Below are 18011 nucleotides of genomic sequence, written 5' to 3' on the forward strand. Positions count from 1 at the left end.
TAGATTTGTTTTATATCTTCATTATTATTATACTCTTTTTTTCTTCTGGTTTTAAAAGAAGTAAAATTAAACATTTTATGGGTCCCTAGAAGTATCGTGGGCTCCAAGCCCTGTGCTGGCTAGAGAAGGTGACCAAGAGAGTCAGAAGTCACCACTCCCAACTTCCCATTCCCCTGCCCCTCCCTCACCCTGTCCCTCAGCCCTGGAGGGAGGCACCTTCCTATGTAATCCTCTGCTGCCAGCAACACTGAGTGGGGAGACAGTCTTGACCCTTTTTCTCCCTTCACAGAAGCATCCAAACCCCAGCCCCTGGGCCCCAGCCTCGAAAATTGCCTACCCTTGATATCTGATCAAATGCCCCAGCCTCATTTTGAGAGTGCTGGTCCCTGGAGCCAGACCTGCCCCTCAGTTTATTCAAAGGCAGCTAGGAATAATAACAATAACAACCTGAAGTCCTGGGTGCAAAGCCCAGCTCAGAGCACTTCACCATGGCAGACTCTAGGGTTCAACGCGTTACTAGCTATGTGGCTGCAGGCAAGTCAGTTTTCTGATCTGAAGAATGAACATAATGTTAGTCCCTCTGTCTAGGAGGAGTAAAGAGATTAACACATGTGGCAAGCTTACCCCAGGGCCAGCGCATAGTAGCATCTGTTAAAGAAAAAAAAAATGTTTTTTGAGAGACAGTCTTGTTCTGTTGTCCAGGCTGGAGTGCAGTGGCATTATCCTAGCTCACTGCAGCCTTAACTTTCTGGGCTCAAGGATCCTCTTGTCTCGGCATCCTGAATAGCTGTGTATTAGTCTGTTTTCACACGGCTAATAAAGACATACCCAAGACTGGGTAATTTATAAAGAAAAGGGGTGTAATTGACTCACAGTTTTGTATGGCTTGGGAGGCCTCAGGAAACTTACAATCATGGTGGAAGGAGAAGCAAACATGCCCTTCTTCACATGTCGGCAGGAGAGAGAATGAGTTCTGAGCAAAGGAGGAAGCCCTTATGAAATCATCAGATCTCTTGAGAACTCACTCACTATTGTAAGAACAGCAGGGGGAAACTTCCCCCATGACTCAGTTACCTCCATCTAGTCCCACCCTTAACATGAGGAGATTATTACAATTCAAAGTGAGATTTGGGTGGGGACACAGAGCTAGACCATATCAAGCTGGGACTGGACTACAGGTTCACACCAATATGCCCAGCTATTTTTTGTTTTTTCTTCATAGAGACAGGGTCTCTCCATGTTGCCCAGGCTCATCTCAAACTCCTGACCTCAAGTGATCTTCCGCCTTCAGCCTCCCAAAGTGCTGGAGTTACAGGCATGAGCCATCACACCCAGCCCGTTAAAGAAAAACTTATCCAAACACTTTAGGTAAAAACAGTAAGGAGGACTTATTCAAGAGGGACCACCGCCATGGGGGTTTGCAGTAGTAGGGAGAGATCGGACTCAACTCTGAATACAAGGACAAATGGAGATTCATAGCCAAGGAGCAGGGTGGGGTTCACAGATGAAAATCACTATGGGGTAAGGGGGTTCTGGCTAAACTGACTCAACAGGGTTTTTGCTGAAGGCATGCCAGGGTGATAACACAATCAGGGGTGAGGGAGGAGGAATTTGATCAGACATCAAGGGTGGGGGGTTTCTGATAAACCGATGCAGCAGGATTCTTGCTAAAACAGGACTGAGTGGACCAAGGACAGAGCCCAAGATTGGGGTCTAGTCAGAACGGGGACTCAGAGGGGCCTGATTCAAACTGGGTCAAAGGAGAGAGTCTTTATTACATCTCAGTCAGTACTGGCTATTGTGATTAATCATGATGAATGAATGAATTATAATTCACTTGTCCTTCAGTATCCACAGGGGATTGGTTCTAGGACTCCCCACGGATACTAAAATTCAAGGATGCTCAAGTCCCTGACATAATTTGGGGCCCACGCCTGTAATCTCAGCACTTTGGGAGGATGAGGAGGGAGGATTGCTAGAGGACAGGCGTTGAAGGCCAGCCTGGGCCAACATAGCAAGACCCCATCTTCAGAAAAAATTTAAAAATTAAAAAAATTAGCTGGGCATGGTGCCACACACCTGTAGTCTCAGCTAGTCAGGAAGCTGGGGTGGGAAGATCACTTGAGCCCAGGAGGTTGAGGCTGCAGTGAGCCGTGATTGTGCCACTGCACTCCAGCCTGGGTGACAGAGCAAGACTCCGTCTTTAAAAATAATAATAAATTTTTTAACTTTTAAAAAATGGCTTAATATTTGCATATAACCTACATGTATCCCCCTGTATACTTTAAATCATCTCTAGATTACTTGCAAAATCTAATACAATGTAAATTATATGTAAATAGTTGTTGTACTGTATTGTTAAATTTGTATTATTTTTAGTGTTGTATTGTTATTTTTTAATTGCTTTTTTTTCCCCCAAATGGTTTCCCTCTGGGGCTGGTGGAATCCACACATGCAGAACCCACGGCTGCAGAGGGCTGACTGTAATTGGTTAGAGGAAGGGCTGCCCCAGACTCTGCTTTCTCCACCACCTCAGAAGGCATTGGCCTTGGGCTGAGCTGGTTCGGCAGACGTCAGACCCCAGCCTCTCCCCACATGGACCTGGCTGCTGGCCTCTGCCCAACCCTGCCTGCCAGCTCTTCCTAGACAGAAAGCCACACTTTCCTTCCCACAGGAGCAGAGCAGAAGCCCTCTCTACCTCCTCCAAGCCCCTCACCACCCCTTGCCCTGTTTCCAAGGGGCTCTCTTAAGACCAGCCTCCCGTGTCTTCCTGGCCAGATGCCCAGCTCTCAGTAGCAGCCTCAAAGTTTATCTCCTCATATTGTGTCTCTCCTGTTTATCTTCTCCCAGGCATGAATACAAAATCCTTTCTCTCCACCACTTGCTACCTCAGTCTTATTCCATCATCTGGCTGCTACATACTTCTCAGTTACTATTTTCTGAAGACTTAAAATCTTCGTCCTCCCGCCTGGTCACTCCTGCAGTGCAAGTCTGTGAAAAGATCACAGGGCTTTGAAGCCAACTGGAGCTGGGTTTAATCCCAGCTCCGCAATGACCAGCTGCATGACCTTGGGCAAGTCAATTAACCTCCCTGAGCCTGGATTGTTTATCTGCCTGGAATTATGGAGACAATCTTATTTGCTTTCGCAGTGGGTCTGCCCACTAGGAGGAAACCTGGCTTGGTTTATTTGTTTTCTTGAGGAGTAGAAACTTTGAGAAGCCCTTGGAGGTAGAGGAAAGAGTCCCCCACCTCCTGCCCCACAAGGAGCCTGCTTGCAAGAACTGGTGGTGGCTGCCTGTGGCCAACGACAAACTTTTGTTGTGTGGCTGGAGTGAGCAGGTTGGGGGAAGAGCTGCATGCTTGGAAAAATGGAGGGGATTTTTTGATGTTTGGTGCAGGGGAAGAAAAGGAGAGATGAACCCACTAATGAAGGAGAGGGGGCCGGCTGCCTGCCCCCCGAGACATCACGCCCAAACTGTCTGAAACAGACTCATCATCTCCCCTCCAGCCTTTTCCCCTTCTTCCCCATCTTGGCGAGACCACTGTTCACCCCATCCCAAGCCAAAGGACAGCCAAGGGATCTCCCAGGTCAGGGGCCCTCTGACCATCTGACCCCTTCTCAGAATAATGTTTTCCACTGGATAAAATGAAATACACAGTATAGAAGAAATCAGTTACATTGAAATACAGTTAGCAATATATTCAAACAAACTTTTATAGGAATTTATGTGCCATTTTGTTAACATATGAAATGAGATTTGGTGGAAGCTCTAATAAGTATCATACTGTTTTTTTTTTTTTTTTTTTTTTTTTTTTTTTTTTTTTTTTTTGAGACAGAGTCTTGCGCTGTCCCCCAGTCTGGAGTGCAGTGGCGTGATCTTGGCTCACTGCAACCTCCACCTCCTGGGTTCAAGCGATTCTCCTGCCTCAGCCTCCTGAGTAGTTGGGGTTACAGGTGCGCACCACCATGCCCAGCTAATTTTTGTATTTTTAGTAGAAACTGGGTTTCGCCATGTTAGTCAGGCTGGTCTTGAACTCCCGACCTCGTGATCTGCCGTCCTCGGCCTCCCAAAGTGCTGAGATTACAGGCATGAGCCACCGTACCCGACCAAGTAACATACTTTTGAAGGAGTGCATTTTGAGATAGCTGCAGCTGTGGTGAGATTTCATGAAAAGTGTGGATTACTATTGATGACTATGTCATGGGTCTCATTCCCACTACTGTGATTTGTTGGAGGAAGTGCTAAATTACAGTTAATTTTATGTTAGAAAAATAAAGATGTTATTTCCCCCAACTGGGTTCATGGACCTCCTGAATTCTGTGCACTCCAAGCTAGAAACCCTTGACCTTGACTCTATTTTCCCCTAACCACCCACTCCCACCCGCCTCTCCTAACCAGTCCCCAAGCCCCACTGACTTTACCTCCTGCACAGTGGACTTGTCCCTGTTCTCACCCATTCTCCACTTGGGCCTTGTTGCTTTGTATCAATATGACTCCCGCCGCCTCCTGGCTGGCCTCGTTACCTCCGTTCTTGCTCCACTTCATCTGTGCTCCACCCTGAACCCAGAGAGATTATCCCTGATATGGTTTGGCTGTGTCCCCACCCAAATCTCATCCTGAACTGTAGTTCCCATAATTCCCACGTGTCATGGGAGGGACCCAGTGGGAGGTAATGGAATCATGGGGGCAGGTCTTTCTCATGCTGTTCTCCTGATAGTGAGTCTCACAAGAGCTGATGGTTTTATGAAGGGCAGTTCCCCTGCACACGCTCTCTTGCCTGCCGCCATGTAAGACATGACTTTGCTCCTCATTTGCCTTCCACCATGATTGTGAGGCCTCCCCAGCCATGTGGATCTGTGAGTCCATTAAACTTCTCTCTTTATAAATTACCCAGTCTCGGGTATGTCTTTATTAGCAGTGTGAGAATGGACTAATACAATCCCCAAATGCAAACCTGACCATGTTGCCCTTTGCTCCACACTCTTCAGTGGCTCCCTATTGCCTATATGGTAAAATCCAAAGACCTCTATAAAGCACTGACACCCTCACAAACCTCTCCAGCTTCACCTCTCAACATTCCTCCTCTTCCTACTCCCAGTCTTCCCACCATTCTGAGCTATGTGAAGTTCCCAGAATATGCCGCATCATCAGGCCTTTGCTTACGCTGTCCACTCCACCTGGAATGCCCTCCTCAAGTTGTCCAACAAGCAGACTCTTACTTATTTTCCAAGTCTCACTCAAATGTTGCCTTCCCCATGCCCACCCCACTCATCCCCAGTCCCTGGGCAAATGTGGGTGCCCCTCCCACAGGGCTGTTAACACACCCAGTCCATAGAAGTCAACATGCCATGCTAGAATCATCTGATGAATACGTCTCTCCACAAGATCGAAATCTCCACAAGATTGTGGTTGCTTATGCCTGTAATCCCAGTGCTTTGAGAGGCTGAAGCAGGAGGATTACTTGAGCCTGGGAGTTGGAGACTAGCCTGGGCAACATAGCAAGACCCTATCTCTAAAAAAAAAAAAATTTTTTTTAATTAGCTGAGCGTGGTGGGGGGATGGGAGTTGCCTATAATCCCAGTTACTCAGGAGGCTGAGATAGAAGCATCACTTGAGCCCTGAAGGTTAAGGCTGCATGAGCCGTGATTGCACCACTGCTCTCCAGCCTAGGCAACAAAGCAAGACCCTATCTCAAAAAAAATAAAGAGAGATTGAGAGAGAGAGAGAGAAAGGCTTCATGAGGGCAAGGACTGAGTCTTTTTCCTTAAACTCCCCCAAACAAGCACAGTGCCCAGTTAGGCCTTTAGCGAATGTTGGTTGAGTAAATAAATAAAAGACGGAGGGGAAAAACGAATAAACAAGCTCTCCATCCTTGGACTGCTGGGAATGGGGTGCACAGGGATGGCGTGCATGGAGGCCGAATCCCACGTTGTCTGTGTGTGGTGACAACTGTTCTATTTTTCTTCTTTTCTTTACTATGATGATTGGATTTCCCACATCCTGGGATGACAGATTGGCACATTTTGATCTATGGCGTGTGCTCTAATTTCTTGAATGCAGCTCTATTCTTTGCAAGATCCCTCTGTCAAATGTACATACCTCAATTAGGAGAGATTACTTCCTTTACCAAGAGGCTCATCGTTTCGGTTTCATTAAATAGAGAGTTCTTCCAATGCGTGAAGAATAGGATTAAATTTATAGAAATTCAATTTACACTCAGCTTTTTAGGAACAAATGTCTTACACAGCCAAGCCACTGCTCTGTCTGCCAGGCCTCCTGATGTTCTAGTTTATAGGCTTCCTTTATTCCCTTCCTGCGTAATCCCAGCTTAACCCCTGATGACCTGGATCCGCTGCAGCGACCCTGGGCACCTGCCCACCAAATCTAAGTGTTTGCTTGGAATCATCTGTCTCCATCTTCCTGAGTCCTATGAAGCGGTTGACGGTCCCATTCTTCCTGAAACCCTCAAAATCCCTGGCTCCGTGGCCTTTCCCCACAATCCCTGCCCAACACACCCTTGCCCTTGAGTTTCTGGATGTGTTTGACCATTCAACTTCCAACGCAGCCTCTCCACATGGAGTTCTCAAAGCCAGATGAGCTCAGGAAGAGGAGCAATGTGCCCTCCACCCCAAAGCGGCTTCTCTTTTATATCCCAGGGAAAGGCGGCACAGTCAGCCTACTCTGCACAACCACCTCCCTCCCTGACACTGCAAATCCAATCCATCACAGACCATGTGGCACTGATCTCCTGAAGACATCTCAAGTTCATCTGCCTCTCCCTCCCACACGTGTTATGCTCCTTGAGGTCTGGGACTGCCTACTTTTGTTCATTTCTATAACTTTAGTACCTGGTCCGGCACCTGGCACGTGATACATACTCAGTCAATATGCATTGGCCATTTTTTACAAATGCTAAAACTCAGGCTCACAAAGAGAAGTGACTTGTCCAGTGCCTCCCCGTTGGTACAACCAGGGCTTACTCCAAGGGCAGCATCCTTTCTTGCCTCTGCTCTGAGAGGCCACGGGACTGGCCATGCCTTACCTGAGAGCACCGTGAAGACAGCCGCGAAGGCATTAAGCTTGAGCCCGTCGATGACATTGCTGGAGTGGAAGAGCTCGAGACACATGAGGCTGAAGCCAACCACCAGTAGCAGAATGTACAGCACCTCGGAGACCACAGACAGCCACAGGACCCCTGTCCAACAGAGGCAGAGAGGCCGTGAGATGAGGGGCAACCCAAGATGGCTCACCCTGTGCCTATTCCTCCCACACCAGCGGAGGGTAGCAAGTCATTTTAGAATAGACCTGGTTCTGGGGGACGTCCTGATCGATGATGGAAGACTGTCATGGCCGTCCCATCCTTGTCTGCAGGGGCCGGCTCAGGGACCCAAGCTTAAGTCAGCATTCTCTGGATGCCCACTACTGGGGAAGAACTTTTATCCTGTGGCTGGACAAGGCGCTCCCTTTCTTTCTCATGGGCTAGATGATCACCACTGAGAGCCAGCTTGCGGCCATGAAGCCACCAGTTTAGGGTGAAGCTGACACTGTAGACGCAGAGAAGAGTGACGGAATGATGGCTTCATCAGACCAACCACCAGCCCTGGGAGCTGCCCTGTTCTGGGCTTCATGAGATACACTGCTGTATTGTTAGGCCAGTTAGTGTGAGGTTCTGTGTTACTTCCAACTATACATTTTGTTTTGTTCTTGTTGTTTGTTTGTTTTTGTGGGCTTTTTTTTTTTTTTTTTTTTTTTTTTTTTTTTGAAAGGGTGTCACTCTGTCACCCAGGCTGAAGTGCAGTGGTGGGATCACGGTTCACTGCAGCCTCAAACTCCTGGGCTCAAGCCATCCTACCACCTCAGCCTCCCAAGTAGATGGAAATATGGGAGTGCGCCACCACATCCAGCTAATTTTTTTATTTTTTGTAGAGATGCGGTCTTGCCATATTGCCCAGGCTGTTCTCAAACTCCTGGGCTCAAGCTATTTGCCTGCCTAGCTTCCCTAAGTACTGGGATTACGAGCCACTACATCTGGCCACCTGCAGCTCTAAGTATGCCACCTCACACACACAGCAGGTTTGCCCTCAAGGGACACCTACACTTTTATCTGCCCTGTATCCTACCCCACATTTTTTCTAGAACCCACTATTGCTACTCCCACACCTCAACCTTGTGGTTCTCCCAGTTAGCCCTGTTCTGGTAGGGTTTTGCCCTCCTGGCATAGCTAATTGGTCCAGTATGATAATCTGACTTATAATTGACCAATCAAAGTCTTCTTCTAGGAATCTGTGCTTAGATCCACTGAAGTAGACCAGGAAAGAGCAGTTCAGATGAGAGTCTGAGCATTCTGACCACGTGAGCACCTGGTTCCAGCTGTTCCTGAAGGCCACCTGCACTCCTGTCCTTCCAGTAGTTTGGCAGTTCAAACTTTCTTTGTATTCTCTGAGATAGCACAGCTCCCTTTTCCTACAAATTGGTCCAAATTGGATTACCATCATTCGCCATCTGGTTTAGGGGGCATCTGCTGTTTTTCCTACCCATGTTATAATGATTCCTGCATGCTTTTTACCAGGAGAGCCTCTTTCTTCTCTGTCTACATAGTTCCTTTGCAGCTGACCCACATCTGGGCTCCATGCTGGGGCACATGACTCAGGTCTAGCCAGTCAGAGTGCCGTGTCCCTCCAACTCCAGTCATTGGTTCAGGAGTGAACTTCTGTATGCCTCAATTCCTTCATCTGTAAAATGGGAGTAATGGACAGGCATGGTGGCTCATGCCTATAATCCCAGCACTTTGGCAGGCTGAAGCAGATGGATCACTTGAGGTCAGGAGTTCAAGACCAACCTGGTCAACATGGTAAAACCCCATCTCTACTAAAAATACAAAAATTAGCCGGGCGTGGTGGAATGCAGCTGTAATACCAGCTGCTTAGGAGGCAGGAGAATCGCTTGAACCTGGGAGGCGGAGGTTGCAGTGAGCCAAGATAGCACCACTGCACTCCAGCCAAGCTGACAGAGCGAGACTCTGTCTTGAAAAATAAAAAAATAAAATGGGGGTAATAACACCTGTCTTGCAGTGTTGCGGTGATATAAGCAATCAGTTGCACAGCAATATAAGGAGCTTATGATTAGCACATAGTAAGAGCTCAAGTCATTTGTACTATTACAGTTTTTTTTAGAAGAACATAATGGGGATATATCCAATGGGGAATGGAAATACAGCCCAGGGGCTCTTGACGAGGTCGAGGCTAGAGATAGAGTCAACAGGGAGAAATGAAATTGTGAGGGCGCATATGATTTCTGAAAGAAAAAGTAGCCAATAGAAGATGGAACTAGGAACATCCCCATGGCTTGCCTTCCAGGTCACACTAGTCATGTGGTCCCCCAAGACCCACACTTTAGAGAAAGAACTACAGACCAGGCATGGGCAGTCAGACATGGACCCATGACCCAGGTCTACTCAATGAGACTCAACCTCAGGACTTTCACAGGAACTACTGGGAAAGAGAAGTTCGCCCTTCCTTCTTTCCTTCCTTCCTTCCTTCCTTCCTTCCTTCCTTCCTGCCTGCCTGCCTTCCTTCCTTCCTGCCTGCCTGCCTTCCTGCCTTCCTGCCTTCCTTTCTCTTTCTTTCTCTCTCTCTCTTTCTCTCTTTCCTTCTTTCTTTCTTTCTTTCTTTCTTTCTTTCTTTCTTTCTTTCTTTCTTTCTTTCTTTCTTTCTTTCTTTCTTTCTTTCTTTCCTTCCTTCCTTCCTTCCTTCCTTCCTTCCTTCCTTCTTTCTTTTTCTTTCAGAGACTGGGTCTCACTCTGTCACCCAGGCTGCAGCACAGTGGTGTGATCATAGCTCACTGCAGCCTCCACCTCCCGGACTCAAGCGATCCTCCCACCTTAGCCTCCTGAGTAGCTGGGACTACACACATGCACCACCATGCCCAGCTTATTTTTTTTATTTTTGTAGAGATGGGGTTTCACCATGTTGCGCCAGCTGGTCTCGAACTCCTAAGCTCAAGTGAACATCCTCCCTCGGCCTCCCAAAGTGGTGGGACTGCAGGCGTGCACCACCACGCCCAGCCCTAGAAGCCTTTTATTTCTACCAAGTTTGAGGCTAGAAGGATGTAAAGATGGAATTGACTGAATCACCAGATGGCAAGAGCCTTCCTGAGAGTGAACCCAGTGCCAAGGGAGGCAGAGCCAAGAGCTGGAGGAAAAGTGCGTCCTGATGACATTGTTTGAGCCCCGGACCCAGCCATGCCTGAAGCTGCCAGTCCTTTGTTCTTTCAATCACGTGAACCAATTAATTCTTTGTCTTTGCCCATGCCAGTTTGAGGAGAATTTCCATCACAACCAGGAGTCCTTATCTTCAGCTGTTCTATTCTCCGAAGCTGTCAAACATGTCCTTTTCTAGCTCTCTGCCTTTGCACAAGTTGTTCCTTCCACCTGGAATGTCCCAGGGACATCCAAGAAATACTATTTATCAAATAAAGAAACAGTAAATTCTGAGTCCCTACCTGCTCCCTGATGAAGAACCCAGATGCTGAAACGCCCACTATCACCCCTAGCACAACAGCGCTTTTAGTCTCAGAGAACTTTTCTTCTTCTTCCCTTTTCCTTTTCTTTTATTTCCCCCCCTACCAAAATATCACATCTCCTGGGTAATTCCTCGGTTTTGTAAGAGAATAATGTGCTGTTGGCAGCCTGGATGCTGTTAAAACACCCCTGGCACCGCACACTCACAGCCTCCGAGCCCTTCGCTGGCCCAAGGCCCACCAGGCAGCGGGGAGCGAAGCAGGAAATTCAGGGAGCACTGAGCCTGCAGGAGGGTGGCTGACACCCAGGAGATTTCATCCCCAACCCAACAATCTTTACCTCGGAGCTGCTGATGCTCCTCTCGCTGGGTTTCCAGCCCCTGCTGGTTCTGGCAAGGACTGCCCCTCATCATGGCACTGCTCACTGACTCAGCTGCCTCCCCTGCGCAGCCCCACACCACAGGAGGTGCGGTCAACCCTGCCCATGTGGGCCCCAGGCCAGGACGCTTCCCCGCACCTCCCCTCACAGCAGGGCCCAGCAATGCTCTTTCAGAAGTGATGGGAGATGGGCCAGAGCTTGGAGGTGGGGATGCTCCGGAAGTAACTTAACCATGGGGAAACAGGCACAAGTACCCCGATGCCTGGCAGGGTTGTGGGTGCTTTATTTATTTATTTATTTATTTATTTATTTATTTATTTATGACAGACTGTCACTCTGTCACCCAGGCTGGAGTGCAGTGACACCACCTCGGCTCACTGCAACCTCCACCTCCTAGGTTCAAGTAATTCTCCTGCGTCAGCCTCCCGAGTAGCTGGGATTGCGGGCGCCCGCCACCGTGCCCGGCTAATTTTTGTATTTTTAGTAGAGATTGGGTTTCACTATGTTGGTCAGTCTTATCTCAAACTCCTGACCTCANCTCCCACCTTAGCCTCCTGAGTAGCTGGGACTACACACATGCACCACCATGCCCAGCTTATTTTTTTTATTTTTGTAGAGATGGGGTTTCACTATGTTGCGCCAGCTGGTCTCGAACTCCTAAGCTCAAGTGAACATCCTCCCTCGGCCTCCCAAAGTGGTGGGACTGCAGGCGTGCACCACCACGCCCAGCCCTAGAAGCCTTTTATTTCTACCAAGTTTGAGGCTAGAAGGATGTAAAGATGGAATTGACTGAATCACCAGATGGCAAGAGCCTTCCTGAGAGTGAACCCAGTGCCAAGGGAGGCAGAGCCAAGAGCTGGAGGAAAAGTGCGTCCTGATGACATTGTTTGAGCCCCCGGACCCAGCCATGCCTGAAGCTGCCAGTCCTTTGTTCTTTCAATCACGTGAACCAATTAATTCTTTGTCTTTGCCCATGCCAGTTTGAGGAGAATTTCCATCACAACCAGGAGTCCTTATCTTCAGCTGTTCTATTCTCCGAAGCTGTCAAACATGTCCTTTTCTAGCTCTCTGCCTTTGCACAAGTTGTTCCTTCCACCTGGAATGTCCCAGGGACATCCAAGAAATACTATTTATCAAATAAAGAAACAGTAAATTCTGAGTCCCTACCTGCTCCCTGATGAAGAACCCAGATGCTGAAACGCCCACTATCACCCCTAGCACAACAGCGCTTTTAGTCTCAGAGAACTTTTCTTCTTCTTCCCTTTTTCCTTTTCTTTTATTTCCCCCCCTACCAAAATATCACATCTCCTGGGTAATTCCTCGGTTTTTGTAAGAGAATAATGTGCTGTTGGCAGCCTGGATGCTGTTAAAACACCCCCTGGCACCGCACACTCACAGCCTCCGAGCCCTTCGCTGGCCCAAGGCCCACCAGGCAGCGGGGAGCGAAGCAGGAAATTCAGGGAGCACTGAGCCTGCAGGAGGGTGGCTGACACCCAGGAGATTTCATCCCCAACCCAACAATCTTTACCTCGGAGCTGCTGATGCTCCTCTCGCTGGGTTTCCAGCCCCTGCTGGTTCTGGCAAGGACTGCCCCTCATCATGGCACTGCTCACTGACTCAGCTGCCTCCCCCTGCGCAGCCCCCACACCACAGGAGGTGCGGTCAACCCTGCCCATGTGGGCCCCAGGCCAGGACGCTTCCCCCGCACCTCCCCTCACAGCAGGGCCCAGCAATGCTCTTTCAGAAGTGATGGGAGATGGGCCAGAGCTTGGAGGTGGGGATGCTCCGGAAGTAACTTAACCATGGGGAAACAGGCACAAGTACCCCGATGCCTGGCAGGGTTGTGGGTGCTTTATTTATTTATTTATTTATTTATTTATTTATGACAGACTGTCACTCTGTCACCCAGGCTGGAGTGCAGTGACACCACCTCGGCTCACTGCAACCTCCACCTCCTAGGTTCAAGTAATTCTCCTGCGTCAGCCTCCCGAGTAGCTGGGATTGCGGGCGCCCGCCACCGTGCCCGGCTAATTTTTGTATTTTTAGTAGAGATTGGGTTTCACTATGTTGGTCAGTCTTATCTCAAACTCCTGACCTCAAATGATCCACCCGCCTTGGCCTTCCAAAGTGCTGGGATTACAGGCCTGAGTTGCACCCGGCTGGGTTGTGCTTAGACAGATAGATAGATATAGATATACAGAAATTTTTTTTTTTTGAGATAGGATCTTGCTCTTTGTCCAGGCTGGAGTGCAGTGGCATGATCATAGCTCACTACAGCCACTAACTCCTGGGTTCAGGCCATCCTCCTGCCTCAGCCTCCATAGTAGTTGTGACTACAGATATGTGCCACCATGCCCAGCTAATTTATTTATTTTGTAGAGACAGGGTCTCATTATGTTGCTCAGGCTGGTCTCGAACTCTCAGCCTCAAGTGATCCTCCCGACTCGGCCTCCCAAGGCCTCCCAGGTGTGCCTGGCCGAGTTGTGCTTTTCCAGCTAGATTGCTAGATTTATTTCCTTATCTTCTTACTGGGCTCGGGAGCATCCATCTGTGAGTTTCAGCCCACTCCAGCCAAGGAAATTAATAACAATAATGATTGTTCTTGTTGTTATAATTGTCACAATAAAGGCTGACAATTGTAAGGTCTTTATTATGTGCCAAGTCAAAAAGAAGGATGTTGGTGTCCCGCCCAGTCTCCTAGGCTCTCTTTTTAGAGTTTCTGTCTTTAGAGGATTGTCTTTGGGCAACCAGAGCCAATTTTTTCTATCTTTGTTCAGAAAATGACTGGGAACTTACATTTCCCTCTTAGGTGCCATCAACACATGACTGACCAGCAGGGTCCTGTCCTGTGGCTCTGGCTAGGACAACTCTGAGCTGTGACCCACACTGCAAAGCCCCCGTGGGGTCAGACTGGCCTGACACCATCCCTTGCTTTCCTTTCTCCCTTCCCTGTCCTGCAGGTTCAGTTCCCTTACCAGTCTCCCCAGGGAGCATTTCCTTCACCAATGACTTTATACCCAAATACTCATCTTACACTGTGCCTCTAGATAATCTGATCTCAGACACAAAAATTCATGTGGATTATATCACCAAATCTTCCTAACAGCCCTGCAAGGTAGCAATGCATCACCCATTCTGCAGACAAGAAAACTCAGCTTCCGAGGGATTAAGCAACTGCTCTACACACCTAGGTAGTGACAGTCTGCATTCAAACTCACGCCTCTGTGACTCCAGGAACCATGGTCAGCAAGGAGGCTGTCATCAGGACAGAGTGGCCACTTGGAAACCATATTCTCCCACTCTTAGCAGGTTGCTGCGGCTGGTCTGGCTGTGGGGCGTAGGATTCCCTAGTCAAGGCTTCCATTCAAGATATTCTCCAGAGTCCCAAGCAATTCTGGAACCAGGTGTCCAGAAAAGGGTGGCCGCTGAGTGGGATGGATCCCTTCAGTTCTCAGGGATCCTGTACCAGCCAGCCACCAGGTGTGATAGGGAAGGAGGCTACAGGGTAGAGAAGGTAATCTGGAGGATTCTTGGAAGCCAGGCTGGGGAAACTGGACTTGACCTGCGTTCAGGGGCAGGTGAGGGGCTTAGCCAGTGAACCCTGTATGCTGAGAGGAGAGTGAAGAATGGATGGACAGGATGGAAAGAGCTCCTGGGGACTTCCACTGCACTCCATGCGAGAGATGACAGTGACCCGGACTGTGGCCACAATGGGAATGAGGACAAGTAGGTAAACTAATAACCCCTGAGGGTTGGACTCAGTGGGCTGTGCACCTATGAACTTGGCGGCAAAGGAGAGGGAGGAGGCCACACTGCTGCCATGTTCCTGGCTTGGACACCTGAGCAGATGAGAGCAGATGATGGTGTTTCCTCACTGAGCCATGGAACACTGCTAAGTGCAGGAGGTACAATGACATGCAGAGCCTACATGAGCCATGGAACATCCAGCAGGGAAGTCCATGACAGGTGTGGGGCACTGGCAAAACTCAGCACTCCCTGTGTATCTGCTGTGATTGTCAGAAGGTAGTTGGAGCTAACAGGATGCCTCTGAACCCATGTGGGAGGCGGGATTCCAGAGGACATTAATACTTAAGGGGAGGGAGCAGTGGCAGGGGGCTGTGAAGGTGCAGCAGGCACAGCCAGTGCCCCAGGCTGCCCATGGCCCTTGGGGCATATTTCCACCTGCTGGCCCCTGTGTCTCTGCCTGGGGGCTTGCCCTGGCCACCAGAGCCCACCTCCACCCAGCTTTGAGACAGGCTGGACATGCCAGGGGATGTACACCAACCTGCCCCCATCCCCAGCAGCAGCCCTCCCCAAGTGCTGAGTGCCAGCTGGCGAATAAGTCCCAGAAGCTGGGTGCCACTGGAGGCTGTAAGCTACACATTCCTGTTTCCCACCAGGGGACAAGTGCTTTAAGGCGGTGTTGAGTCACAGCGTTAAATTGTCTAAACCAAAGAGTGCAAAAGTGATTCTCTTTCCCCTGATTTTTAACGTTCTTATTACCTCAATCAAAAGAATCTCTGTGTGGTGCTAATAGGTCCTTAACACCTTTGTAACACTTGTCAATTTTTTAAAGCACATACAAGGCTGGCCTCAGGCTCAGAGTCTTCCATAGTTTCTAGCCAGATTGAGTAACATTTTTTATTATTTGTTATTATTAATTATTTATTTTTGAGACAAAGTCTTGCTTTATCACCCAGGCTGGAGTGCATTGTGCAGTGGCTGGATCATGGCTCACTGCAGCCTTAACCTCTTGGGCTCCAGTGATTCTACTACTTTGGCTTCCCAAGTAGCTGGAACTACAGGCACTCACCACCACACCCCACTAATTTTTAATTTTTGTTTTTTAGAGACAGGGTGTCACTATGTTGCTCAGGTTGGTCTGAAACTCCTGGGCTCGAGCGATCCTCCTGCCTCAGCCTCCCAAAGCTCTGGAATTACAAGCATGAGCCATCGTGCCTGGCCTCAGATTCTCTTAACCCTTCTCACTCCACTGTAAGGAGTTTCTTTCATTAAAGTGTCTTCACTTGAACTATTTGGGGGATTCTGTTTTCTGCAGGGACCCTCAGTGACAGATTTTTTTTTTTTTTAATGCAAGGGACTCTGATTTCCAGTGAGAATGGTGGTCTAAGCCAGTGGTCTAAGCACACACTGAGTGCCCGAGCAGCAGCACCAGGCTTACCTGGGCACTTGTAGTGCAAATTCACGGGCCCCAGCCCAGACCTGTGGAATCAGAAACTCTGAAAGTAGGACTCATTCTGTGTTTGAATGGACCCTCCAGGTGATGTTGATATGCAATCCAATTTGAGAACCAAGAATCTAAAGTCCCGTTTTTAAATGTACATGTAAAAAATGAGGCTGAATGCAGTGGCTCAAGCCTCTAATCCCGGAGGCCAAGGTGGGAGGATTGCTTGAGCCCAGGAGATTGATACCAGCCTGGGCAAAATAGTGAGATATCATCTCTACAAAAATTTTAAAAATTAGCCAGGCATGGTGGTGCGTGCCTGTAGCCCCAGCTCCTTGAGAGGTTGAGGTGGGAGGGATCACTGGAGCCCAGGAGATTGTGGCTGCAGTGAGCTACGATCCTGTCACTGCACTCTAGCCTAGACAACAGAAGCAAGACCCTGTCTCAAAAATAAAAAATTTAAAAAAAAAGAGTCACCTTGGTCGGGCTTGGTGGCTCACGCCTATAATCCCAGCACTTTAGGAGGCCAAGGCAGGCAGATCACCTGAGGTCAGGAGTTTGAGACCAGCCTGGTCAGCATGGTGAAACCCCGTTTCTACTAAAAATATAGAAATTAGCCGGGTGTGGTGGCGGGCGCCTGTAATCCCAGCTACTCGGGAGGCTGAGGCAGGAGAATCACTTGAATCCAGGAGGTGGAGGTTGCAGTGAGCCAAGATCGTGCCATTGCACTCCAGCCTGAGTGACAGAGGGAGACTCGGTCTCAAAAAAAAAGAAAAAAAGAAAAAAATGGTCACCTTAAGGAAAAACTAAGTCAATGCTAGAAAAGAAAAGTAGGTGTTGGCGTCAGGCAAATAAAAGGCGGTATGGGCATAATTAAACAATCGGGAACCGATGCAGAATGCCTGGGCTGTGATGAACGCTCACTTTTCTTCTTAGTGCTACGGAATGCAAGCTCGCGGAAGGACAGGAAGTCAGAACAGACAGCCTCTCAGCAGGCCCTGCAAGGCCTTGCCTTGGTGACGCCAGGAAAGGCTCCATAATGGTGGGGATGATTGTCCCAAGTCTCCGAAACTTGCACTAATGGTTCAATTTGTGGCAGAGAACAGGTGACCTTCAGGGGACAGAAGGAATGAAATGATTTCTCATCAGGTGCGGGGCCGGGAGGTGACAGCCGATCCTGTTAGCTGCACTTTTTGCCTTTTTAAAAAACAGCTTTGTGACGCCAACTCTGACCCTTCATTGCTGGGACTGATGGGTTTGCAGGAATGATTTCCCGTTCTCCCTGGATCCCTCCCTTGCTGAGAGAGCTTCCAGGGCCAGATCCTTGACTGAGTGAAAAAGGATGGGTGGGAACTGTGTCTCGGCTGCGTGACCCTGAGTGGTCCTGTGTCCGTGGGGTGCCTCATTCCTAAACTGGGCATAATTGACTTGTTGGATGCAGTCAATGAGACAATACTGGTAAATCACACAAGCCCGATCTTTGGAAAGAGTTGAAGAAAGTTAAGTATGACTATTTATTGCTAATAAGTGTCATTATTCACTATTATAATAATTTTCCCTTTTCCTTTTTTATTTTTTTAGAGACAAGGTATCAGTCTGTCACCCAGGCTGCAGTGCACTGGCTCAATCAAGGCTCACTGCAGCTTCAACCCAGGCTCAAGAGATTCTTTGGTCTCAGCCTCCCAAGTAGCTGGGACTACAGACGTGCACCACCATGCCCAACTAATTTTTCATGTTCATTTTTTATTAACAGACAGGGTCTCACTCTGTCTCCCAGGCTAGAGTGAAGTGGCACAATCATGGCTCACTGCAGCCTCGAACTCCTGGCCTCAAGCGATCCTCCCACTTCAGCCTCCCAAGTAGCTGGAACTACAGGTATGCACCACTACATGCAGCTAATTTTCTCAATTTTTCTAGAGACAGGGT

The 18011-nt window shown here is 48.7% G+C and overlaps 1 protein-coding gene across 2 annotated transcripts in view; it reads right to left on the bottom strand.

Annotated features, from left to right (window-relative positions):
• The window catches only part of GSG1L (GSG1 like), a 169238-nt gene that overhangs the window by 81546 nt on the left and 69681 nt on the right, over nucleotides 1-18011 (bottom strand). For both annotated transcript variants that reach the window (XM_017848634.1, XM_017848635.1), the window contains exon 2: nucleotides 7046-7198. In XM_017848634.1, coding sequence (XP_017704123.1) covers nucleotides 7046-7130 — 85 coding nt within the window. In that variant the 5' untranslated portion in view covers nucleotides 7131-7198. The remainder of the gene's footprint in view (nucleotides 1-7045; nucleotides 7199-18011) is intronic.

Source organism: Rhinopithecus bieti, unplaced genomic scaffold (assembly GCF_001698545.2).
Source record: "Rhinopithecus bieti isolate Rb0 unplaced genomic scaffold, ASM169854v2 scaffold_31940, whole genome shotgun sequence".
NCBI classification, from domain to species: Eukaryota; Metazoa; Chordata; class Mammalia; order Primates; family Cercopithecidae; genus Rhinopithecus; species Rhinopithecus bieti.